The sequence below is a fragment of the Mastigoproctus giganteus genome, chromosome 13 (genome assembly GCF_048544385.1).
Source record: "Mastigoproctus giganteus isolate SK-2022 chromosome 13, ASM4854438v1, whole genome shotgun sequence".
Taxonomy (NCBI): domain Eukaryota; kingdom Metazoa; phylum Arthropoda; class Arachnida; order Uropygi; family Thelyphonidae; genus Mastigoproctus; species Mastigoproctus giganteus.
In genome coordinates, this window is record NC_143587.1 from 149,835,086 (window position 1) to 149,855,526 (window position 20,441).

General features: G+C 39.2%; 1 protein-coding gene across 2 annotated transcripts in view; it reads right to left on the minus strand.

Moving 5' to 3' along the window:
- dom (domino helicase) overlaps nucleotides 1–20,441 on the minus strand; it is an 896,769-nt gene that overhangs the window by 95,054 nt on the left and 781,274 nt on the right. For both annotated transcript variants that reach the window (XM_090388005.1, XM_090388004.1), the window contains one exon: nucleotides 19,538–19,840. In XM_090388005.1, the coding sequence (XP_090244131.1) occupies nucleotides 19,538–19,840 (303 nt within the window). The remainder of the gene's footprint in view (nucleotides 1–19,537; nucleotides 19,841–20,441) is intronic.

Sequence of the window (20,441 nt, forward strand, 5' to 3'; positions counted from 1 at the left end):
ACCAAGAATGTTTTGAAAAGCAAAAAAGTAAAGGATCTGGATAAAGAAGATTTGAAGCACCAGACTATGATAGCAAGTTGCCAATAATGGCAAATTGGCTGTTGCTACTGAAAAGAAGAAATCTGTCATGGATTTGGCTCAGACGTTTATAGCAGCCGCCAACATGCCATTGGAAAAGGTTAATCCGAAATTACGAGAATTTTTAGAAACACATGTCAAAGGAGGAGGAAACATACCTAAAGCAAACACATCTCAAAAATGTTTACCCCACTGCAAGTTTTTGAACTTTGGCAGCCAAATGTTGTACCTAGTCTCTTCAGAATAAAAAAACTGCTATCATAGTTGACGAAACTTTGGATGTGGTCAATATCTTTATGCAACCTCTTAATGTGCATGATATAAATGATTCCGTTTATGGGAATGGGCTCTGATTCCAGAGCCTGTTTAGTTAATGCTGAATTTCTTGAACAAGTTAATTTCACAGCTTGTTATAAGGACAATAACTGGCACTGGCAATGACTTTAATGATGTAGCATTGGTTTTAGACAATGCAGCCTATATGAAGAAAGCATTTGGTGAGGTTTTAAAAGGTGTGCTTTAAATGCAGGTCATGCAACCTGTTGGGCTCATATACTTTTCTTGGTTGGTGATGAATTTCAAAGTTGCCATGAGTTGTGCAATAATTTCGTTGCCAGCATAAAATCTATTTTTTCTAAAGTTCCATGTTGCCGAACAGGTTATTTGATTACTTGTATTGGAAAAAAAATAGATAAGCCATCTCTTCCTCCAGTTCCAGTGATAACTTGCTGGAATACATAGTTAAATGCAGCAGTTTATCATGCAAAACATATTACTCTATATAACAGAGTAATATGTTTAACTCTATATAAAGGCTTGTAAAACATGAAATATGAGATAATACTAGCACTATGCAACTTAGAAAACTTTCTCGTCTGTTATCTTCTGACAGCATGGATACACTACTGTGGAGCCTGAATTTTTGGTTGTTTCGTGGTGAACATTTAATGAGTACACACTACTTTTGAGGCACATAGCTTCTTAGCATCTGATGTATACTACAAAGTTGCAGATCATTTGTTTTGGCTCAGGGCTCCAGGTATTCCTTTTGCAATAGAAAACTGTAAACAGAAACCAGTCATGGGAGTTTTCAAAACAATGCACATATTTGATCATCGCCAATTACCTTCACTTTCAAAATCATTCAATGAGCATGCAACATTGCTAGCATTAGTATCTGCATCTGAAGAGTGACATATATATTTAGATAATGTTGAACAAGAAGGAAATAGATGAATTGAAATTTGGCTACTTCTTTGGTCCTCTCTGGAAAAAACAGATAACTATATTAGCAAAAATATATATGGCATTTACAGTATCATCAGTTGACGTACAACAATCATTTTTGATGTATGGATCTGTGTTGTGTCCTTTACATTGCAGCTTGTCTGAGAAGAATCTTTGAGCATACTGCACAGTGTTTCTTTAACAGTAAAAGCATTTAATTAGCAGTTTTATTATAATTTTGTGGACTAATGTTATTAGTGGAGCCCCCCGGGGTTCAGTGTTGGGCCTATTGTTGTTTTCTGTATTTATCAATGATATCGATGAAGGTATATCAGACCAAGTTTGCAGACGATATGAAGGTTGGCAGGGTTTTTAATGACACTAATGACAGTACACTACTGCAACAGGATCTAGAAATGTTGAGCAGATGGGCTGAGAGGTGGAAACTGAAGTTTAACACTGACAAATGCAAAGTACTGCAAATGGGTTGCAGTAACCCCAGAGTAACACATCAACTGTGTGGTATTACCGTTAAGCATATGGTAATACCACACAGTTTCATTCTCCACTCAGAGTAGTGGAGAATGAAAATTGTGCAGTAGATGTGAAGTTTTCTGAGCAATGCAGACAGGCTGCCAGAGCAGGTCATGGGGTATTGTCAATGATATATAGGAATTTTGCTAGTAGGGAAAAGGAGGTGATTATCCCTTTGTATAAGGCAATGGTCAGGCCACACCTTGAGTACTGCATACAGGTCTGGAGACCTCATTTTAGGAAGAATGTAGAGCTGCTAGAACGAGTACAGAGCAGGGCAACGAGATTGGTGAATGGAACAAAGGGTTGCTCTTAGGAAGAAAGGCTTAAGTTCTGCAAATTGCAGTGTCTGAAGACCAGGCACCTGCAAGGAGATCTTGTTGTTGTTGTTGTTGGAGTGGGGTTTAATGACCCAAGGGCTACTATGGCCAAATTGTGCCTGTTATTTTGGTCTAGAGGTGACTGTATATGTTATAGGAAATAGGTCTAAAAGTGACTGTAAAGGTTGATCATTTTCAGGTAAGTAAAAAGTTTTGAGAAATTGCTATCATCTCCAAGTAAATGGGTTTTTGTAAATTAAGCTGTGATTTGAAACATGCAATTTTAACTGTGATATGCTTAACGGATATGCTTAACGGTAAGTTGGGAGATATAGTGTATGCAAAGTGGAGGATCTTCTCCAAGCAGTAAAAAGAGGTGCATTAGATGTGTATGGCCAATTTGTGCTCTTGCAAGCACGACCTCTTCGTGCCTGTTTCGTCTGAAACTGGATCTCTACAACTGTGGATTCTGTTTTATCTCAAGGACTTTGTTTCCTGTCCGGATATGCCACATTTCAGACCACATCTCAGTTCATATGCATCGTATGATTGGTTTGAAATCGGAGTAGGGAACTGGGATGGAATCAAAGCAAGCAGGGCGCTTTGATGATTCGTCCGCATGCTCATTTCCTGGAATTCCGACATGGCTGGGTATCCAGCAGAATTTGACATTCAGCTTCTTTTCATCGAGGTTACATAACTGTGATCTTATTTGTGTGAGAAGTGGATGGGAATATTGTAATTTTTTCTGTAAGGCACTCAACTGCACTTAAAGAGTCTGTATATATTATGAACTGGGTATTTAATAGGTCGTTAAGGAGATTCAAAGCCATTTTTATTGCATAGAGTTCAGCTGTAAAAACACTGCATTCAATTGGTAACTGGACAGAGACAGTGGATGTAGGAAGGACCACTGCAGCTCCTACGGATATGTCAGTTTTTGAGCTGTCTGTATATACATAAAGACTGCGAGCATTGGCCAATGCATGAGCCTCATGTAACTGTCTAAGATTTTGATTTGATAGGGAGTATTTTCCCCACTGAAGAAAGGAGTTATTGCACAGAGGTATATACAGGGTGTCTCAAAAATACATGGCATAGCTTCAGGAATGAGTTCCTCATATGTAGACAATAAAAATATTTTATATCAACATAGTTCTGGAAATGCTTGGTTTCCGAGTTTTGAAGGTCTGTCTATGACACTTAACTGTTCACATCACCTTATAGTAATTGTTCAAAATGTCCACCTTCTGCCTGAATACAGGCCTCACATTGACGATGCCAAATTCCTGGCATGTTTCGTATTGTCTCACCTGCCACAATTCGATTGTGGAGAGTTTCCACATCAGCTACTGGAGTCAAATATACCAATGACTTTAAATGGCCCCACAAGAAAAAATCTAGTAGGTTTAAATCAGGTGAGCGTGGAGGCCAGGCAGTTGGTTCACCTTTACCTATCCACCGACCAGGAAACCATTGATTCAGGTAATTGTGGGCTAGTTGGCTAAAATGTGCGGGAACGCCATAATGCATGAAGTGTGTTTGTTGACAAATGATCAGTGGCGTGTCGTCCAAGAAATCAGGCATGTTGTTTTCCAGAAAGTTTCTGTATGCCTGCCATGTGAGTTTGTTTGGAAGTACTTGGGGCCCAAATAACTTATCACCAAAAACATGTGCCCAGACATTGAGGCTGAACCGCTGTTGTTTATGTGATGGAAGAATTGCATATGGGTTTTCCTCAGCCCATACATGCTGATTGTAAAAGTTTTGGATTCCGTCTTGTGTGATGCTTCATCTGTGAATATCACTAAGGCAGGAAAGTGAGGAGTTGTACCACACTGCTGCAAGAACCACTGGTAGAACATTACCTGAGCAGGGTAATCTGCTGGTGACAAGGCCTGTACCAGTTGCAGATGGTAAGGATACAGTTGGTGTTCTCACAACACTCTCCAAATAGTAGAACGCTGAACAGCCAGTTGCATTGCTATTCTGCGTGTGCTGATTCCAAGAGTGGTATGCACAACATCCAAAATCTCCTCCTCTACTTCAGTAGTCTTGGTCGTCCTCTGATGGCAGCATGAGGTGTAAAGGTCCCATGCTCACAAAGGCGGCGATGGATACCTTCAAATGTTTTCCTGTCTGGACATCTTCGTTCTGGGAACCTTTCGTGGTGCAAACGACGAGCCTCCAGAGCACTGCCATCCGCCAAACCGTACATAAAGTATATATCCACTTGCTCCTGATTTGAGTACATGGTCGGAATGGAAAACCACCAGATTCTGTCATAGAGGGCACTGTGTCATCCAGTGTGGATCTTGTGTAGTGAAAGTGCTCCTGCTTTTTGAGATATTTATTGTGTTCATTGACAACCCCGTTATGTGTAAATATGCGTTCCTAGAAGTTAAAGTTGTAGTGAGTTCATAGGTGATTTTTTGGTTGTTGGGACCATGGGGTTGTGGAATTATTTGCGTGAGATTATATTACAAACTGAGTAATTGATTTCATAGTCATACATTGCATTGCATAGTGCTTATACATATATCATTGAAATCTCCCATAGAGATACTATTATCCCATAGACTTTGTATGGGTGATAATGGCGACTTGAAATATTCCATTTTTTGAAGTTAGTCATGGAGACGGAAAACATTTACTAGCGCCAACTCAGTATTTTGACTTAATACCATACGTTCTTATTTTACTTAAGCTTTCTGTTGGATAACATTGTGGGCTTGTTTGGGCTATCATTTTTCAATCTTAAAGTTGATATTTCTCCTCATCTATTGGTCCTAGGGACCCCATTATTGGTAGGTGAGGATCTTAAGAAAATACTTAATTTCAACAATTTTTCTGGCACCCTCATGCTATCAGGGACCGAGATCTTATTGGTAGGTGAGGATCTTAAGAAAATACTTAATTTCAACAATTTTTCTGGCACCCTCATGCTATCAGGGACCGAGATCTAGACACTACTTTTCGAAGATTTCAGAACTTCCCTTCCACTTTCCATCCAGCTGGAAAAGTGTAAATACATACTAAACATAGACATATTGACATAACTTTGTCTTTAGGGTACTAGTGAGTATCCTATTAGGATTGAGAAGACAAGTTTAGAATAAGAGGATAGACAATGGTTTTTTTTTTTTTTTTACCTACACTTATCTGACATGGATGCCGACACGGACCATGACCAAGTTAGGATACTGACACAAGATATTGACATTGAGAATTCTTCAAGATCAGAGCCAACAGATCCATCTAAGAAAAAGAAGGGGTGCAGGGGGAAGAAAACTTCCAAAACTCCTAGAATTACTCAAGCTCGAGGAGATAAAACCTTGTGGTGGAAGAGAGTCCCTCTGTTTCGTTGGCCTCTGAGCCTCTGATGGTCATTGTCGAAAGTAACTCGGTTCCAAAAGAATCATTCTGAAGATCTTTCTCTAACAGAGGGATTGGACCTGGGTGGTGTCTCTGAATGCTTAAATTGTATATGCTACAGTTGCCAAAATCAGGAAAGCTCTGGGAGAGTTTTTATCAAAGGATTCTAGCAAGATAACTAAGTTTGCCTCTAACCGCATTCATAGTCTATGGATGGATCTAGAGGCAGTTACCACCACAATTTTAATTGATAATGAATGACTTAAGACCAAAGCATCTGAATTGGAAATCATGGCAGGTCTTTTGGACAAGATGATACAGATCCAACGTGATCTACATCCTCATAAGACTTTTGCAGAAGCTGTTCGTGGTAGTTCAAAGTGAAATAGACAGACTCCTGAAATAACAGAGATTCCACTGCTGACTTCTTCAGTGGAGGTGGTGGCTTCTTCGGGCAGATCAATTGCTGGTGAAGATAGGATGGATTCCGGAAGTGGGGTTCTCTGATTCTGAAAACATACTGATACTTAGGCCCTCAGCAGAATCGTCCCTGGCGTCTAGTCAGGTGTCAGGACGGCAGTTACTGAAGTGATTAAAAACGACCACAAGGACATGAAAATCAAGGGTGTACATCTTTTGAGAAACAAGGGTGAGTTGTTAGAGACAACAAATCCTGATGATGCCAAGAAGATCTCAAGTGCTTCTGCATTAAAAGAAGCAGGATTGTCAATGGAAAAACCAAGATTGTCCGATCCTACAGTTTTGATTTACGGTGTCCTGAAGGACTACTCAAAGGAGGATTTAATTAATAAAAATTTAAAAGACATTGGTTTTAGCCAGGAGGAAGTTAAGAATGAGTTTACATTCAGATTTAACTCTGGCACCGTGACCAGAGTGACAAAATTTATCTAGGTTTTACGTCACATAGATCTTGTAACTTTACAGTTGTAAGTAAATGCTTCAGATGTCTGGGATATGGTCACAGTGTGCAGTTCTGTTCCCATGACGCTGTATCTTGTGGCCACTGCATGGGTGGAGGCCATATTTTTGATGACTGTATCCATAATGAGGAACCACCTCAGTGCATTAATTGTAAATGTAGAGGTAGGGACCGTAATCACTTGGTTAGGGATAATAAATGCCCTGTATCTTAATGCTGTTGAATTGACAGACCGAAGAACCAGATATGAATAATACAACGGTAATTGATTCAACAAGTGTTAACCTGCAATACGGCGAAATAAAAATTCTTCAAATTAATGGGCAGAGATCTCGTGCCGTGGCAGACGAGATTAGGAAAGCTGCTGATGATCTGGGGTTTGATATTGTATGCTTGCAAGAACCATATTACTCTTCTCAGGTAGGGAGTTCAGCGAATAAAGTTATAGGATATCCAATTTTTGCAAGGATTATTTCCTCAAGTGATGACCGACACAAGGCTGCCATAATTATCTTTAACAGTGAACTAGTAATAATAACTATCTCAAGTGAATGTTCTGCTACCACAGTTTGTATCCTGGTTTCTTCCAGGGACCAGTCGTTTTATCTGGTTTCCCAGTATTTTCCTCCCTCGGAAGATATTCGGCCAGCCTTGCACAGACTTGACAGAGTATGTAGCAGATTTTCAGCTAATGACTTACTAATTACAGCTGATCTCAACGCTAAGTCTGCACTTCGGAACAGTGGCTTTTCTGATGCTCGAGGCGAGCAGTTGGTTGATCTGATCTTGGGTCATAATCTCTGTGTAAAGAACTTACCTAATAAACCGTATACATTCTTGACAACAAATGGTGAATCTAACACAGATGCTACTTTAACCTCCATTAATCTGGTGGATAGGGATGTCAATCTGCATCTAATTAATAGTGACCATCGAGCAATCACCTTCACGGTTTTACCGGATGATAGACAAGTAGATACAACAATAAGGGATTTAAGGCGTTTCAGATGGATAGGGTGAACTGGACCAAGTTTTGTGAATATCTGAACACAATTTTTAATGGAGATGACAAAGTAATCATTAACACCTACAGCAAAAGAATATGTCTTTCTGGTTCAATATCATTTATATCAGGTGATGGCCTACTCGACAAAAAGAAAACAGACAAGAACAACTTCTGTCCCATAGCAGTCTTTGGCACTAGCTGAATTGAGACAGCAAACTCAACAAGCAAGAAAAGCATACCAAAGGAAAAGGTATCTATCAGACGCAGACACTCAGGCCTTGAAAAATGATTACAGAGACTTGAGGAAGAGGTACCATAAAGCAATTGCTGATAGCAGGCAAAATTGTTAGCAACGTCTGGTGAAGGAAACAGGAAATGCTGAACCTTGAGATTATAATCCATAAGCTTTCAAAAAATAAATTTTTGTGTAGTGAAATTTACAATACGGTAATTAGAGAGAATTAAGAAACTTCGGACTGGGAATCTACAGTCGAAGCAATAGTGAGTAGCCTCTTTCCGGAAGACTTGCCATATATGGAGAGCCCTGACCAAGCGGAAATTAGATGCATTAATCGGGAATATAAGGGGACAACTGAAATTGCCATTTTTCATATGTTTGAGCTAGGAGCTGCAGTAGCTAAATTGAACCATAAAAAATGTCCTGGCATTGACCTCATTGAGAATCAAGTGATTGAAAAATTTTATGAATTCTTCCCTGAGACTTTATTAAACTTATTTAAACACCGGGGCTCACATCTCGTGAGTATGGGCTTGGCACACCCAGGGTCCTGAGCTGGATATCATCATTCTTCTTTTTCTTGGTGATTCCCTTCTACTTTTGACTCACACTCTCTCTCTCTCTCTCTCTCTCTCTCTCTCTCTCTTAAGGTTACTCGGGAACTTTTTTTTTTTCCTGGTGCAGCATAAGCCTCAGGCTTCCTTGCATCACATGGATATTAATAATAATAATGCTTGCTAGAAGGGCTTTTCCCTCTTGAATGGAAGCTTGTGCTCCTAAAAATCTTGCATAAACTGGGAAAGCCAAAAACAAACCCCAGAGCATACAGGCCAATCTCTTTATTGGCCAATCTTGGCAAATTATTTGAAAGGAAGATTGCCCCAATGATTTTAAAATTATTTACAGAACATAAACTCTCCACTGATTCCCAGTTTGGATTCAAAAAAGGACGATCCACTGTGGGCGCAATCTCAGCCTTGCTGACTTACATTCAGGAGGCAAACAGCAAATATGTTTCTGCTGTTTTTATTGACTTTGAGGGCATTTTCGATTACCTCTGATGGGAGAGTGCTCTCAGGTCACTGCAAATGGCAAAGTGTGATGACTACCTGTTCAAAGTCTCCTTAGATCTTACTTTAAGGACCGACAAATTAGAGTATGTGCTTGTTTGTTTGTTTGTTATTTGGAGCATTAGCAACTAAGGCCATATTGCTCCGGGATATGCGGTGGTCATTCCCTGACCTTTCCGCATCCTCCATATTTGGTGGTGAAGGGCTCGAACCCCGGTCTAATCAAGAAGTGTGTGCTATGCACTGCTGCTCCTTCCCACCTGGCTACGGAGGTGCCTAGAGTATGTGCAAAGCATTTATCATACACAACTACCATTTCAAGAGGATGCCCTCAGGGTTCACTTGGGACCTCTCTTCTGTTGTTGTTGTTGTTGTTATTTGGTTTTTAGGAGCATTAGCAACTAAGGCCATATTGCTCCGGGGATATGCGGTAGTCATTCCTTGACCATTCCGCATCCTCCATATTTGCCCTCCCTTCTGGAATGCAGTGCTAGACCAGTGGCTCACAAAAAAGCGATGAGTTCATCAAAGTTGCACATGCAGATGACCTGGTGATGACAGTGCAGGGAGGATCAAGGCAAATTCTTGAACAAAAAATTCAGTCAGTTTTGAATAATTTAGTGGCATGGGTGGATTTAAATAAACTAAAGATTTCTGTCACCAAGACCAATTTCATGGTGTTTAAACACCACTTCGATTATGGAACGCCACCAAAGGTAACCCTATATGGTACTCAAATTCCACATGTACAGAACACCAAGTATTTGGGTTTAACTTTAGATGATCATCTCAGGTTTCACGTACGTCACTAAAATCAATTAAAAAATCAAAAAGTTCGTAGCTGCAGTTGTTAGAATTTCCCGCAAGGAATAGGGTTTATCCAAAAAAACTCTGGTATTGTACTACAAGACGATATTTCTTCCCATTGTAGTTTATGGTGCTGGTATTTGGTTTGCGGCTGCTACCAAGGTTACAACTAAAGCTAAGTGCCTGTCCCTGCAACGTACAATTCTGCTTACAGTTATATGCGCTCCCAGGACAGTGTCGACAAATGCCTTCCAGGTTATTGCAGGTACCATCCCCTTGGATTTACACATTATTTTCTGAGGTATTGTATATAACTTAAAGAAGGGAAGGCTGTTACAAATACTGAATATCACCTCTAATCCAAATAACAACATAAAGGAGGAAAAACATAGAATTTGGGGTGAGCTTGTGTTCCATACTCACTCAGATCCCAACGTTGCAGGCAGCAACGTTGGGATCTGAGTGAGTATGGAACCGTTACAAGAGGATTCATTCCAGTTGTAAGCTTTGCAATGGACAAGAGGGTATCTTCTTGGTTTGCTCCCACCATGACCACGAGTTACTTAATCACTGAACATGGCTTAAGGGCCAAACTATTTGAAAGGATTAGAACCTGACCCCTACTGTTGGTGCGGTGAGGTTGAACCTTGGAGACATGTCATCCTTGAATGCGGACTGTATACTTCAGACAGGCAGGAATTACTAAATAGGTTACCAAACCTCACGGAGAATAACTTACCTCTCTCTTGGTTCAGAGGTGAGACATTTTTGCTTTGCTTCAGGAATTCTCGGCCAAAGTTTTTAAAAGAAGACAGGAGTTAAGAAATCTATTGCAGGATACCAATTAATGGAAGTGCTGCACATTTGACGACAGAACGCTTCGTGCACTGTCATCTTTATAGAATGTTTCTGATTTACGTTGCGAGATGATCTCCCACTCCTGGATACCCAAATGCAGGCTTGCATTTGTGGATGGACTCTAAGTGGAGATAATGTTAATCTAAGTGTTATTGTTAAGTTAATGTCATTGTAAGTGTATGTATTATTTGCTATTTACATGTAAATAATTGTATAATGTTGCTTTTGTTTCAACAAGTATACATTGTTCCTAGTTGGAATTTTTTTTTATATTTATTTATTTTTTTTGCTGGCCTCCAAGTCTGGAGAGCCTTGGGGGTGGGATTGCTGGCACCTACCAGTATAGCACTACATCTGGTAGGTGTGGGATTTGTGCATTATAGCACGCACACAGAGAATGGTTGATACAGGTGTTGGTTAGTCGCTGGTGGCGAAATGGCCTGACATAACACTCTCTTTTCAGGCCTGTTTTGCACAGGTTCTGAGTATTATAGGAGTAATAGGTGGAGATAGGCTTAAGTCTAGGAGTCACCCTTCATATCAGGACACACACAAGCACATGTACAGAAAGGCTACAGCATATATAAGAGTATGTATATAAAATTTGTATATAAATCTTGTATATAAATTGATTAATATGTATCTTGAGAATGTATATACAGTTGTGTGTTAATAAATGGAAAACCTTATGATGAAGGAAATTACCAGCCGGAGATAAGACATTCCGGTTAATAACTCGGGAACCAAGCATTTCCGGAACTATGTTGATATAAAATATTTTTATTGTCTACATATGAAGAACTCATTCCTGAAGTTATGCCATGTATTTTTGAGACACCCTGTATATTACACGTTGCTTGTACTGCATCTGCAGCATGAGATATATTTTCAAGATAGATGTTCCAGCATTGCATTAGCTCCTGTAGCCGGATGCCGGCAGGTTTGTTTCCATTGGGTTTATTTTTATAGAAGTTTGCCAATTGAGGTTCAAAGAGATATGTCCAGATGGGGGTGATAAGGAATGTTACGTAATTTGGCTGCATAGCTAAGAAGCAATACTTTTCTCCTAAGATGTAGTGGAGGTTCATTGGCATCTATATACAGACTTTGCACTGGGGATGTCTTAAAGGCTCCAAAAGCAATCCTGAGAGCACTATGCTGCACCAGATTAAGCCAAGCCAATGCTGTCTTCTGTGCCGAATCATAAACTGGAGCTCCATAGTCTAGACGAGATCTTATCAAGGTTCGATACAGGTGTAAAAGTGTGAAGCGATTGGCTTCCCATGCTGTAGAAGAGATAACTTCGAGGATATTCATTTTTCTTCTTGGACAAATGTACGGGATAGTGAATTGCAAAACAGAACCTGAATGGTTCTATTTTGGAGAAAGCTCTGAATGATTGAATGAGAAAGCTCTGAATGGTAGTTGACCCCACATGTGGCATAGAGATTTTGAAGAATGCTATAGTGCCAGGTGGTATCAAAGGCTTTTTTGATATCCAGGCAGACCATGACAGGATGTTCTTTATGGATAAAAGAATTCCGTATATGTGGATTCTGCCCTGATCATAAGGTCTAGAGTTAACTGATTTTTTCAAAAGCCATACTGGTTCTCGTTCATTATCAAATGAGATTCTAGGTACCATACTAATCGAGCATGAATAATTTTTTCTAATGTCTTACCAAGGCAACTGCTAAGAGATATTGGCCGATAGTTTTGTGGATCTGACTGATCCTTTCCAGGTTTAGGAAAGGCAAGGACTATTGAGTGGCACCAAGAAAGAGGTTAGTAGCCTTCTGAGAATATCTGGGCTAAAATAGATCAGTAATGAATTCGGAGCTCATTTATTTAGATGTTTAAGCATCAAATAGTTTATCCCATCAGGCCCTGGTGCACTATTAGCTGATCTACTTAAGGAGCTCTCTAGTTCAAAAAGAGTAAACGTTGATTGGTTGACTATATATATATATATATATACATATATATATATATATTTTTTTTTTTTATGAAAACCCAAAACACGAGAGGTATTAGAACCTATAGCACTTAGTACTGTGCTTGGGTTGGAGGTTGAAAAGACAAGAAAAGATATTTGTTGACATTAGACTCGAACTTCTGTAGACTGTAATTTTCAGGAAATATGTACGAAGGAAGGTAGTTCCAGAAAATAGCAGTTGAAAGAATAAACAAGGAAGATGAAAAGTTGGTTCAGTGAGTTCGAAGTCGGACAGTAAATGGATGTTGGCTAGCAGCGGCATGGGTTTGGACTGTTTTGAAAGAGAGAGCAAGAATTATAGAAGCCAATTCAGAAGAACAGTGCCAATGGAAGTATCTGTAGAAAAGACATGGAGCAGAAACAGTACATCTATGAGACAGTGAGTGGAGAGACTCTGTTAGAAATGAGTCATTAATTAACCTAACTGCCTTCTTCTGAATGGAATCTAGAAGCCTCAGAGAGGTTTTGGAGGCACACCCCAGATGTGGGGCCAATATTCCATGGTAGGGTGGATTTGCGATTTGTACGGAGTGAACAGCTGTTTGGAAGAAAATTAACGCAGAGAGTGAAAGAGAAAACCAAGTTTTTTAGAGGCAGAGGAAGCAATATTTGTAATGTGCTGGTGCCAAGAGAGATTAAAAGTCAGGGTAATCCCTAAAAAAAATATATCAACTTACCTAGAAATCGGAGTGTCACCAAAGGTAAGCATAGGAGCAGAAGAATCCTTTTTGTGAGATATAATACAAGACAGAGTTTTAGAAGGATTGAAATCAACTAAGTTGTCTTTGCCCCACTGGAGAATTACCTGAAGATCGGCATTTAAGGAATTGGTAGCAGATTTTCGAGAAGTTGAAAGCAATGTGCTATCATCGGCAAAACTATGGATAGGATTTCCAGTCAATGGAAGAAGGTCATTAATATGCAAGATGAAAAGAGTGGGGGAAAGAACTGAACCTTGGGGGACACCGGCATTAGTGGAGAAGTTAGAAGACAGAGAGCCATCTACCATCACCCTCAGTGAGCGATCAGAGAAAAAACTGGATAACCAATTAAAAAAACAGTTCACAAACCATAAGATGGAAGCTTGTTTAGAAGACCTTTATTACAAACACGACTGAAAGCCTTTGAGATGTCAAGAGCAACTGCTTGTGTTTCACCGAACTTTTCTGTTGAATTTGTCCATAAATGGGTAACATAAGCCAGAATATCACCAGTGGATCGACACTGGTGATATTCTGGAATCCATACTGGCAATCGTTGACCAGACAGAAGGTTTCTAGGTAGTTTAAGAGTTGGCGGTGAATTGATTTCTCCATTACTTTAGAAAGAGTAGAAGTAACTGTAAAATGACAATAATTGGATGGGAGGGATTTGTCACCCTTTTTAGGAACTGGCTGGATATGAGCAAATTTCCAAGCAGAAGGAAAAACACCTTTGGAACAAGAAAGTGAAAAAAAGGTGGCAAAGAAAAGGAGTAAGTTCAGGTGCACAGGTTTTGAGAACAAGTGGAGAAATACCATCAGGACCTGGAGCTTTCTTAGCATCAAGATTCGTTGACATCCTTTTGATGGAAGACCACAGGAGGCATTGAATGGAGAGTGTTGGGAATGGTGTGAGTTGTTTTACCAAGATCATTAATACAAGAGCTGGAAGAAAAATGGGATGCTAGTTGGTCAGCTTTATCCTTAGCTGAAGTGACAACAGAACAATCTGATTTTGACAGACATGGAAGCACAGATGTGCAAAAGTTGCGGCCAAAAGCTTTGGCAAGAGACTAGAATGCTCGGCTACCATTACGACAAGAAGCAAGTTTTCTACTCTTAGCCTGTTCAGAATCTAGTTTGGACTGATTAATAACTGCTTTATAATTGTTGCGAGCTTTGATGTAGGCAGAAAATGAAACTGAAGAATTGGAAACAAGCCAATTATGATATGCAACATTCTTTTCTTGAACAGCCTTAGCACATTTATTGGAAAACCAAGGTTTAGATAAAGGACGATATTTTAAAGTGGAGTGTGGGATAAAGGATTCCATTCCTACAAGAATAATTTCACCGATACGATCTGAGCAAACATTGACATCAGAAGTTTTGAAACAGTAGTCCAACCAAGGAAAAGAAATCTCGCAGTTCATCCCATTTTGCATTCTTGTAAAGCCAAACAATACGGGGTTGGGAATAGCCATGAGATAAAGGCTCCATTGGAGAAGAGTCTCACCAAGTTGTGATCTGAGGCACCTAAAGGACCACTCACTTCGATCGTGTACTTAGAAGGGTTGTTTGTGAGAAAAAGATCGAGTGTGTTGGCTGTATGGTTAGGATTATCCGGTATTCTTGTAGGTAAATGAACAATCTGTGAAAGGTCATTAGTAATTGCAAAAGCCTCAGCATCTCGACCAGCTGGGTCGGTGTGACTAGAAAACAGAAGCTAGCTGGAGTTGTGAACATTAAAATCACCAAGGAAAATTACCTCACTGTTAGGAAAGTTGGACTGGAGAAAATCAAGTTGCAAAGAGAGGAAGTCAAAGAGCTCCAAGTGATTAGTGGAGTTGGGAGAACGGTAGAGACAACAGATGAATTTGAACAAATGAGGTAGAGAGATTTTAAACCACAGAGAGATTGAAAAGAGGAGATTCCAAATGACGAAGTCTCCAGATCCTTGACATAACGGGGCCTCAACAATGCTCCTCGCATACAGACTACTCGGACTCGCTCCAGTCACTATCTGGCAGAGTAGAGGTAACAAGATTATACACTACCTGATCCAGAAGCCTCCTAAAGGGTTACCAATAGGTTCGATCCGGTGTACTAACTAATGGCCCGCCTGCAAAGATCGTTTTAGAGCTGTTCCCTTGAAATGTAAGTAAAATTGGATCTTGCCATGATGTCCGTCATAACCTCAAAGATCAACAAAGATGGAAGTGGAAACTGAAGTTTAATATTGACAAATGCAAAGTACTGAATATGGGTAGCAATAACCCAAGAGAAATGTACCAATTATGTGGTACTACACTCAGAGAAGAAAGTGAAAAAGTCGTGGGGGTTAATTATGCAGTCAAATATGAAGTTCGCTGAGCAGTGCAGATGGGCTGCCAGGGCAGTTCATGGAGTCTTGTCAATGATATATAGGAATATTGCTAGCAGGGACAGGGAGGTGATTATCCTGTTGTACAAGGCGATGGTCAGGCCACACCTAGAGTTCTGTGTCCAGGTTTGGAGGCCTCATTTTAGGAAGGATGTAGAGTTGCTAGAATGAGTACAAAGACGGGTAACAAGATTGGTGAGGGGAATAAAGCGGTGCTCTTACCAAGAAAGGCTTAAGTTCTGCAAATTGCAGTGCCTGGAGAGTAGGCACCTGTGAGGTGATTTGATTAAGGTGTATAAGGTCTTGAATGGGTTGATCAAGCTGAATGCTGATGGGATTCAGCTTGATCAACCCATTCAACTCTTGCTCAAATTAAGAACCTGAGGGGGCACAGATTCAAATTGAGAAAAGACAGTTGTAGAATAGATGTGTGGAAACGTGCCTTAGCCAGTGAATGGTTGATTGGTGAAACAGACTTCCATATTTGTTGTGGAAGTTGATAGCCTAAATAAATTTAAGGCTGAGCTGGACATGCATTTGGAACGAATGGAGGGTGAAATGGGAGGTTTTTTTTTTTTTCTGATGCTGCATAAACTTGCTTTCTTGCATCGTATGCCTCTACTAATGCTAATAATAATGTATCGCAGGATTTACAGTAAGGGAGCCCTTTAGTGATCATGCAGTTCTAAGCCGGATGCTGAAAAATAAGATTATAGTTGTTAAAGGTAGAGGTGTCGGCTTAATTTCAGAAAAGGGAGCTATGACAATCTAAGATGGTACAAGGCCTCTATTAATTAGGCATGTGGCACAGGGACGGTGAATACATAGAAACCATGGACACCTTTAACCCCTTACCGGAACATTTTTTCTCTGAAAGTGTGCCATAACTGATCGACTTTTTTTTATTTTACAGATTAAAAGTATGCACCATGTGAATACTCATTGTATAGTTTTTTGCATTTTTTATAAATTTTTTAGTAGAAAATATATGGGAGTAATTAACCCATTTGGGCTATCCCAAATTATCTCGTGTACGACAAAAAAGTGTGAAAATTATACAGATTTTTAAAATAAATTAGTGCTTGAGTTAAAAGAAAGGAACAGAAAAACACTGTTCACTACTCATCATATAAAAACATTTAAAAATCAAGTGGAACGGCAAGCAGTAATATCCCGCCACAAGCGATAATCGTGAACTAACTACATTCTGACACACAGCTGCCACAAGTGGATTGGCGAGGTAAGAGTCGCTTACAGGCGGCAGTTAAAGAGGGCGGCGAAATATTTTTCGATAGCTTTCTAATTGGTTAACGCTTATCAGTATTCAGCATTTAGGACACAAAACAAGCGCTAGTGTTCTGACATTGCTGTACAATAAGTAAATATAAAATGAAAGCCAGTCAACTGCTGCCAGGCGTAAGAAAATTCCGAGAAATCTCGGGATTTATCTAGCTAATGCAAAATTAGCCAGATAAATGCCTGAGAAAATACATTGCAATCCTAAATTTGGAAGTATTGTTTGCTTCGGGTATTATTGTATCCCGAGATATTTTGTGTAGTTCCAAATAACTTTTAAAACTAAAAACGAGATATCTCATGATAATCCATGAAGGGGGTTAAAGAAGTACAGCAATACCTCGCACAGTGCGGTTAATGCATTGGAATAAACTACTGCACTGACTGAATCAGCACTAAACGGGGAATAGTTTCAATGGGAAAATAATGATACGTGGGTACCACAAGGATTTTTTTATAGTAGATATAATTATTATTATTACTAGCCACATAGTGCAAGGAAGCCTGAGGCTTATGCAGCACCAGCCAAAAAAAAATTTTTCCGAGTTACCCTGAGAGAGAGAAGAGTCAGAAGTAGATGGGGATCACCTAGAAAGAGAAGCATGATGATATCCAGTTCAGGACCCTGAGTGTGCCAAGCCCATACTCACCATATGTGAGCCCCTGGGTATTATGCATGGTTAGTTAGAAAAATAATAAATACAAATAGTAATGAGGTAGACTAAGAATGAAATTAAGTGATAAACTTTATTTTGAAAAAGGAAAACAACGACAATTTTATTTTGAAAAAATGAAAGCCAGAAAATGTACTGATTAAAAAAAAACTGATTAAGTTGCACCATTTTGTTTTTCTTCTTTTTTTTGTGGAGTTCTTGGTAACACTGAATGGCATTTTCTAATGCTCGTCAGGCATTAATGCTACGCTCTACGTCTGGATCATGATTCATAATTAAGTCTGAAGCAGTTTCCACTGCCCTAATCAAGTTCTTGTAAGGGAAATTCTTTTTCTCGCACTTATTAGCTCCTTCGTTACACTCTGGACTTTCTTCTGCTTCCTCATATGCCCGTCCTTGTCTAAGTTATGGAGAGTATCATTATTGAGAGCTTCAAAATATGTATCAATGCACTCTCGAACATTAACCATTTCCAAAGAATTGAATCCAAGATTGTGTCCAATTTTGATGACATCTTCGAAAACATCCTGAATTTCGGACTCAAAGCCACAGCAATTGTTTGCACAATGAGGTAAAACTTACTCGCGCAGCACCATCTTCATGGCATTTGATTATTTCAAGTTTCTCTTCTAATTTCAACCTCATTTACGTTGCTTTGGCTTGGCATCATCCCACTTTCTTTTTTCATTCATAATAAAGGGACCACGGAGAAAAAAAATCACAAAAAGGATACACCTGTTCTTAAGAAGAAGAAGCTGAACTTCCTTTCAAGCTGACTACCTTAGGAAGTAAATGATGCCAGTACTTATATACAGTACATATGCACATTGTATAAGCTTGCAGAAAGATCTAGAATAAGCGACTGATGCAAATTGATCTCCACAAATTTGTGGAGATCATTCTAGAAAATTTTAGAAAAATGTCAGCCATATATGACTGCATTATCAATCTCAGTTGCAGATTATAAACCGCACTATAGTGAATCCCATACTGGCTGAAGCTGCGCTGTGCGAGGTATTGCTGGGGTTCACAGAAGGCATGAATGCATGTATACTATTAATAAAATGCAACATGAGAAGAATTGCTGAATACAGAGCTGCCAGATTAACAGAATGGAAAAAGGTGGCACGGTGAGTTAGAAGGCAATGAAAAGTACTGAAGTCTATAACAGGCATAAGTTGATCCATAACATAATGCAGAAAAGGTTAGGCTGCAGCCATCCCATGATCCTTAGATGGATCATGGGATGGCTGCAGAAAAAAGTGCAGAGGGTTTGCAGAAAATATCAAGATCAGGAGAGTGGTCAGTGATTAGTGCCAAGCAATGCTCCTTAAAATCAATTTTAGATAAAGCCAGCAGGGGTGGCAGAAAAGTGGCAGCCTCAAAGTTTTTTAAAAATGCTTTAATACTGCAAAATGCAAGGTTTTATATTTGGGAAATAACAATCCTAATATATCTTATACATTTGGAGGAGGGATTTAAAGACAGTAGAGAAGGAGATAAAGAGATACAAGGATTGTTATTTAGGCAGACTTGTAGTGTACACTATTGTGTTCTACTGATGATTTATTGAACATATGCTTGTAGAGACAGGGAAGTCATAATATAACTGTACAAGTCAATGGTGAGACTGCACTTGGAGTATCATGCCCAAGTATGGAAATCATACCTAAAGAAAGACATCCTGGTTCTTGAAAAGGTCCACAGATGGGCAATGCACTTTGCAAAATTAGGCAAAAAGGATACCCATTTCAGAACAGACACCAAATGACTAATAGCTTGTTAACTAGACACTTTAGAGGGAAAAGTAAAATGAATGAAGGCAAAGTTTTCACTGTCATAAATGATTTCCAGAACTAGAGGCTATAATTTCAAATTAAAGGGAAAGAGATTTATACTGGATTGTGACAAATTTCCTTCTAGCCAGCTTTTTTAGTTACTGGAATAGATTACCTACACAACGGCAAGATTACCCTATATAGTAGATAGTTTTTTCAATTTGTTTCCTGAAAAGACCTCACTAAAAAAACATACCTGTGCTGCTACAGCTGCTTGTTTTTGCTGTTGCTGTAATTGCTGCTGTCTTTTCAACAACTGGGCTACTTCTGCTTCTGTCATGCCTCTTGCTTGTTTTACCACTGCTTGCTGTTGTTGCTGAGCTGCTCTCTGCTGTGCAGCTGCAGCTGCAGCTACTGCTGCTACACTGGCAGTCAGAGGTGAGTTCACACTAACAGCTACTTTTGTACCTACAGCTTGAGGTGATTGCTGCTGTTGTTGGGCTGCTACCTGCAGGCGTTTCAGCTGCTGCTGCTGCTGTTGCTGTTTCAGCTGCTGCTCCTGACAAAAAAAAAGAAAAACTTAAAGATTAAAAACTTTATCATTTATAGACATGCTGTGAAACATCACTGATGAATTGGTATGTGCAGGCCTTAAATGTTACTTATAATTAAATAAATTCATATTATGCCAAAAATAGTAAAAGAAAAAAACAGTAATTTATTATATAAATCTAAATTCAAAGTGATCATTTTAAGTAAGAAACAGTTAAAAACGTTCACGTCATAAAAAAGCCTGTTTTCACAATCATTTTATGTGCTGTTTTTTTTGTTATCCATGGCTAAAATACAATTTACAAATCGGAAACCTTAATCTACAGCTATAACTCATTATAAAAAAAATATCTTGTGACAGAATTCTAAACTATCGAGTAGCTGCTGAGTTATCCAATGCAAGAGATTGCATTGGATAACTCAGCAGCTACCAATGCAAGAGATTTTAGGTGCATAAAATTTGAGTACATTTTATTTGGATATCTGTTCTACATATCAAGGACAAATGATTCAGTCTTTACCCAATTCTTTAGTTCACTTCTTACAAACTTGGTGACATCATATCCTTAACTATATTAGTTCGTAACAATGTAATATAAAATACAGTG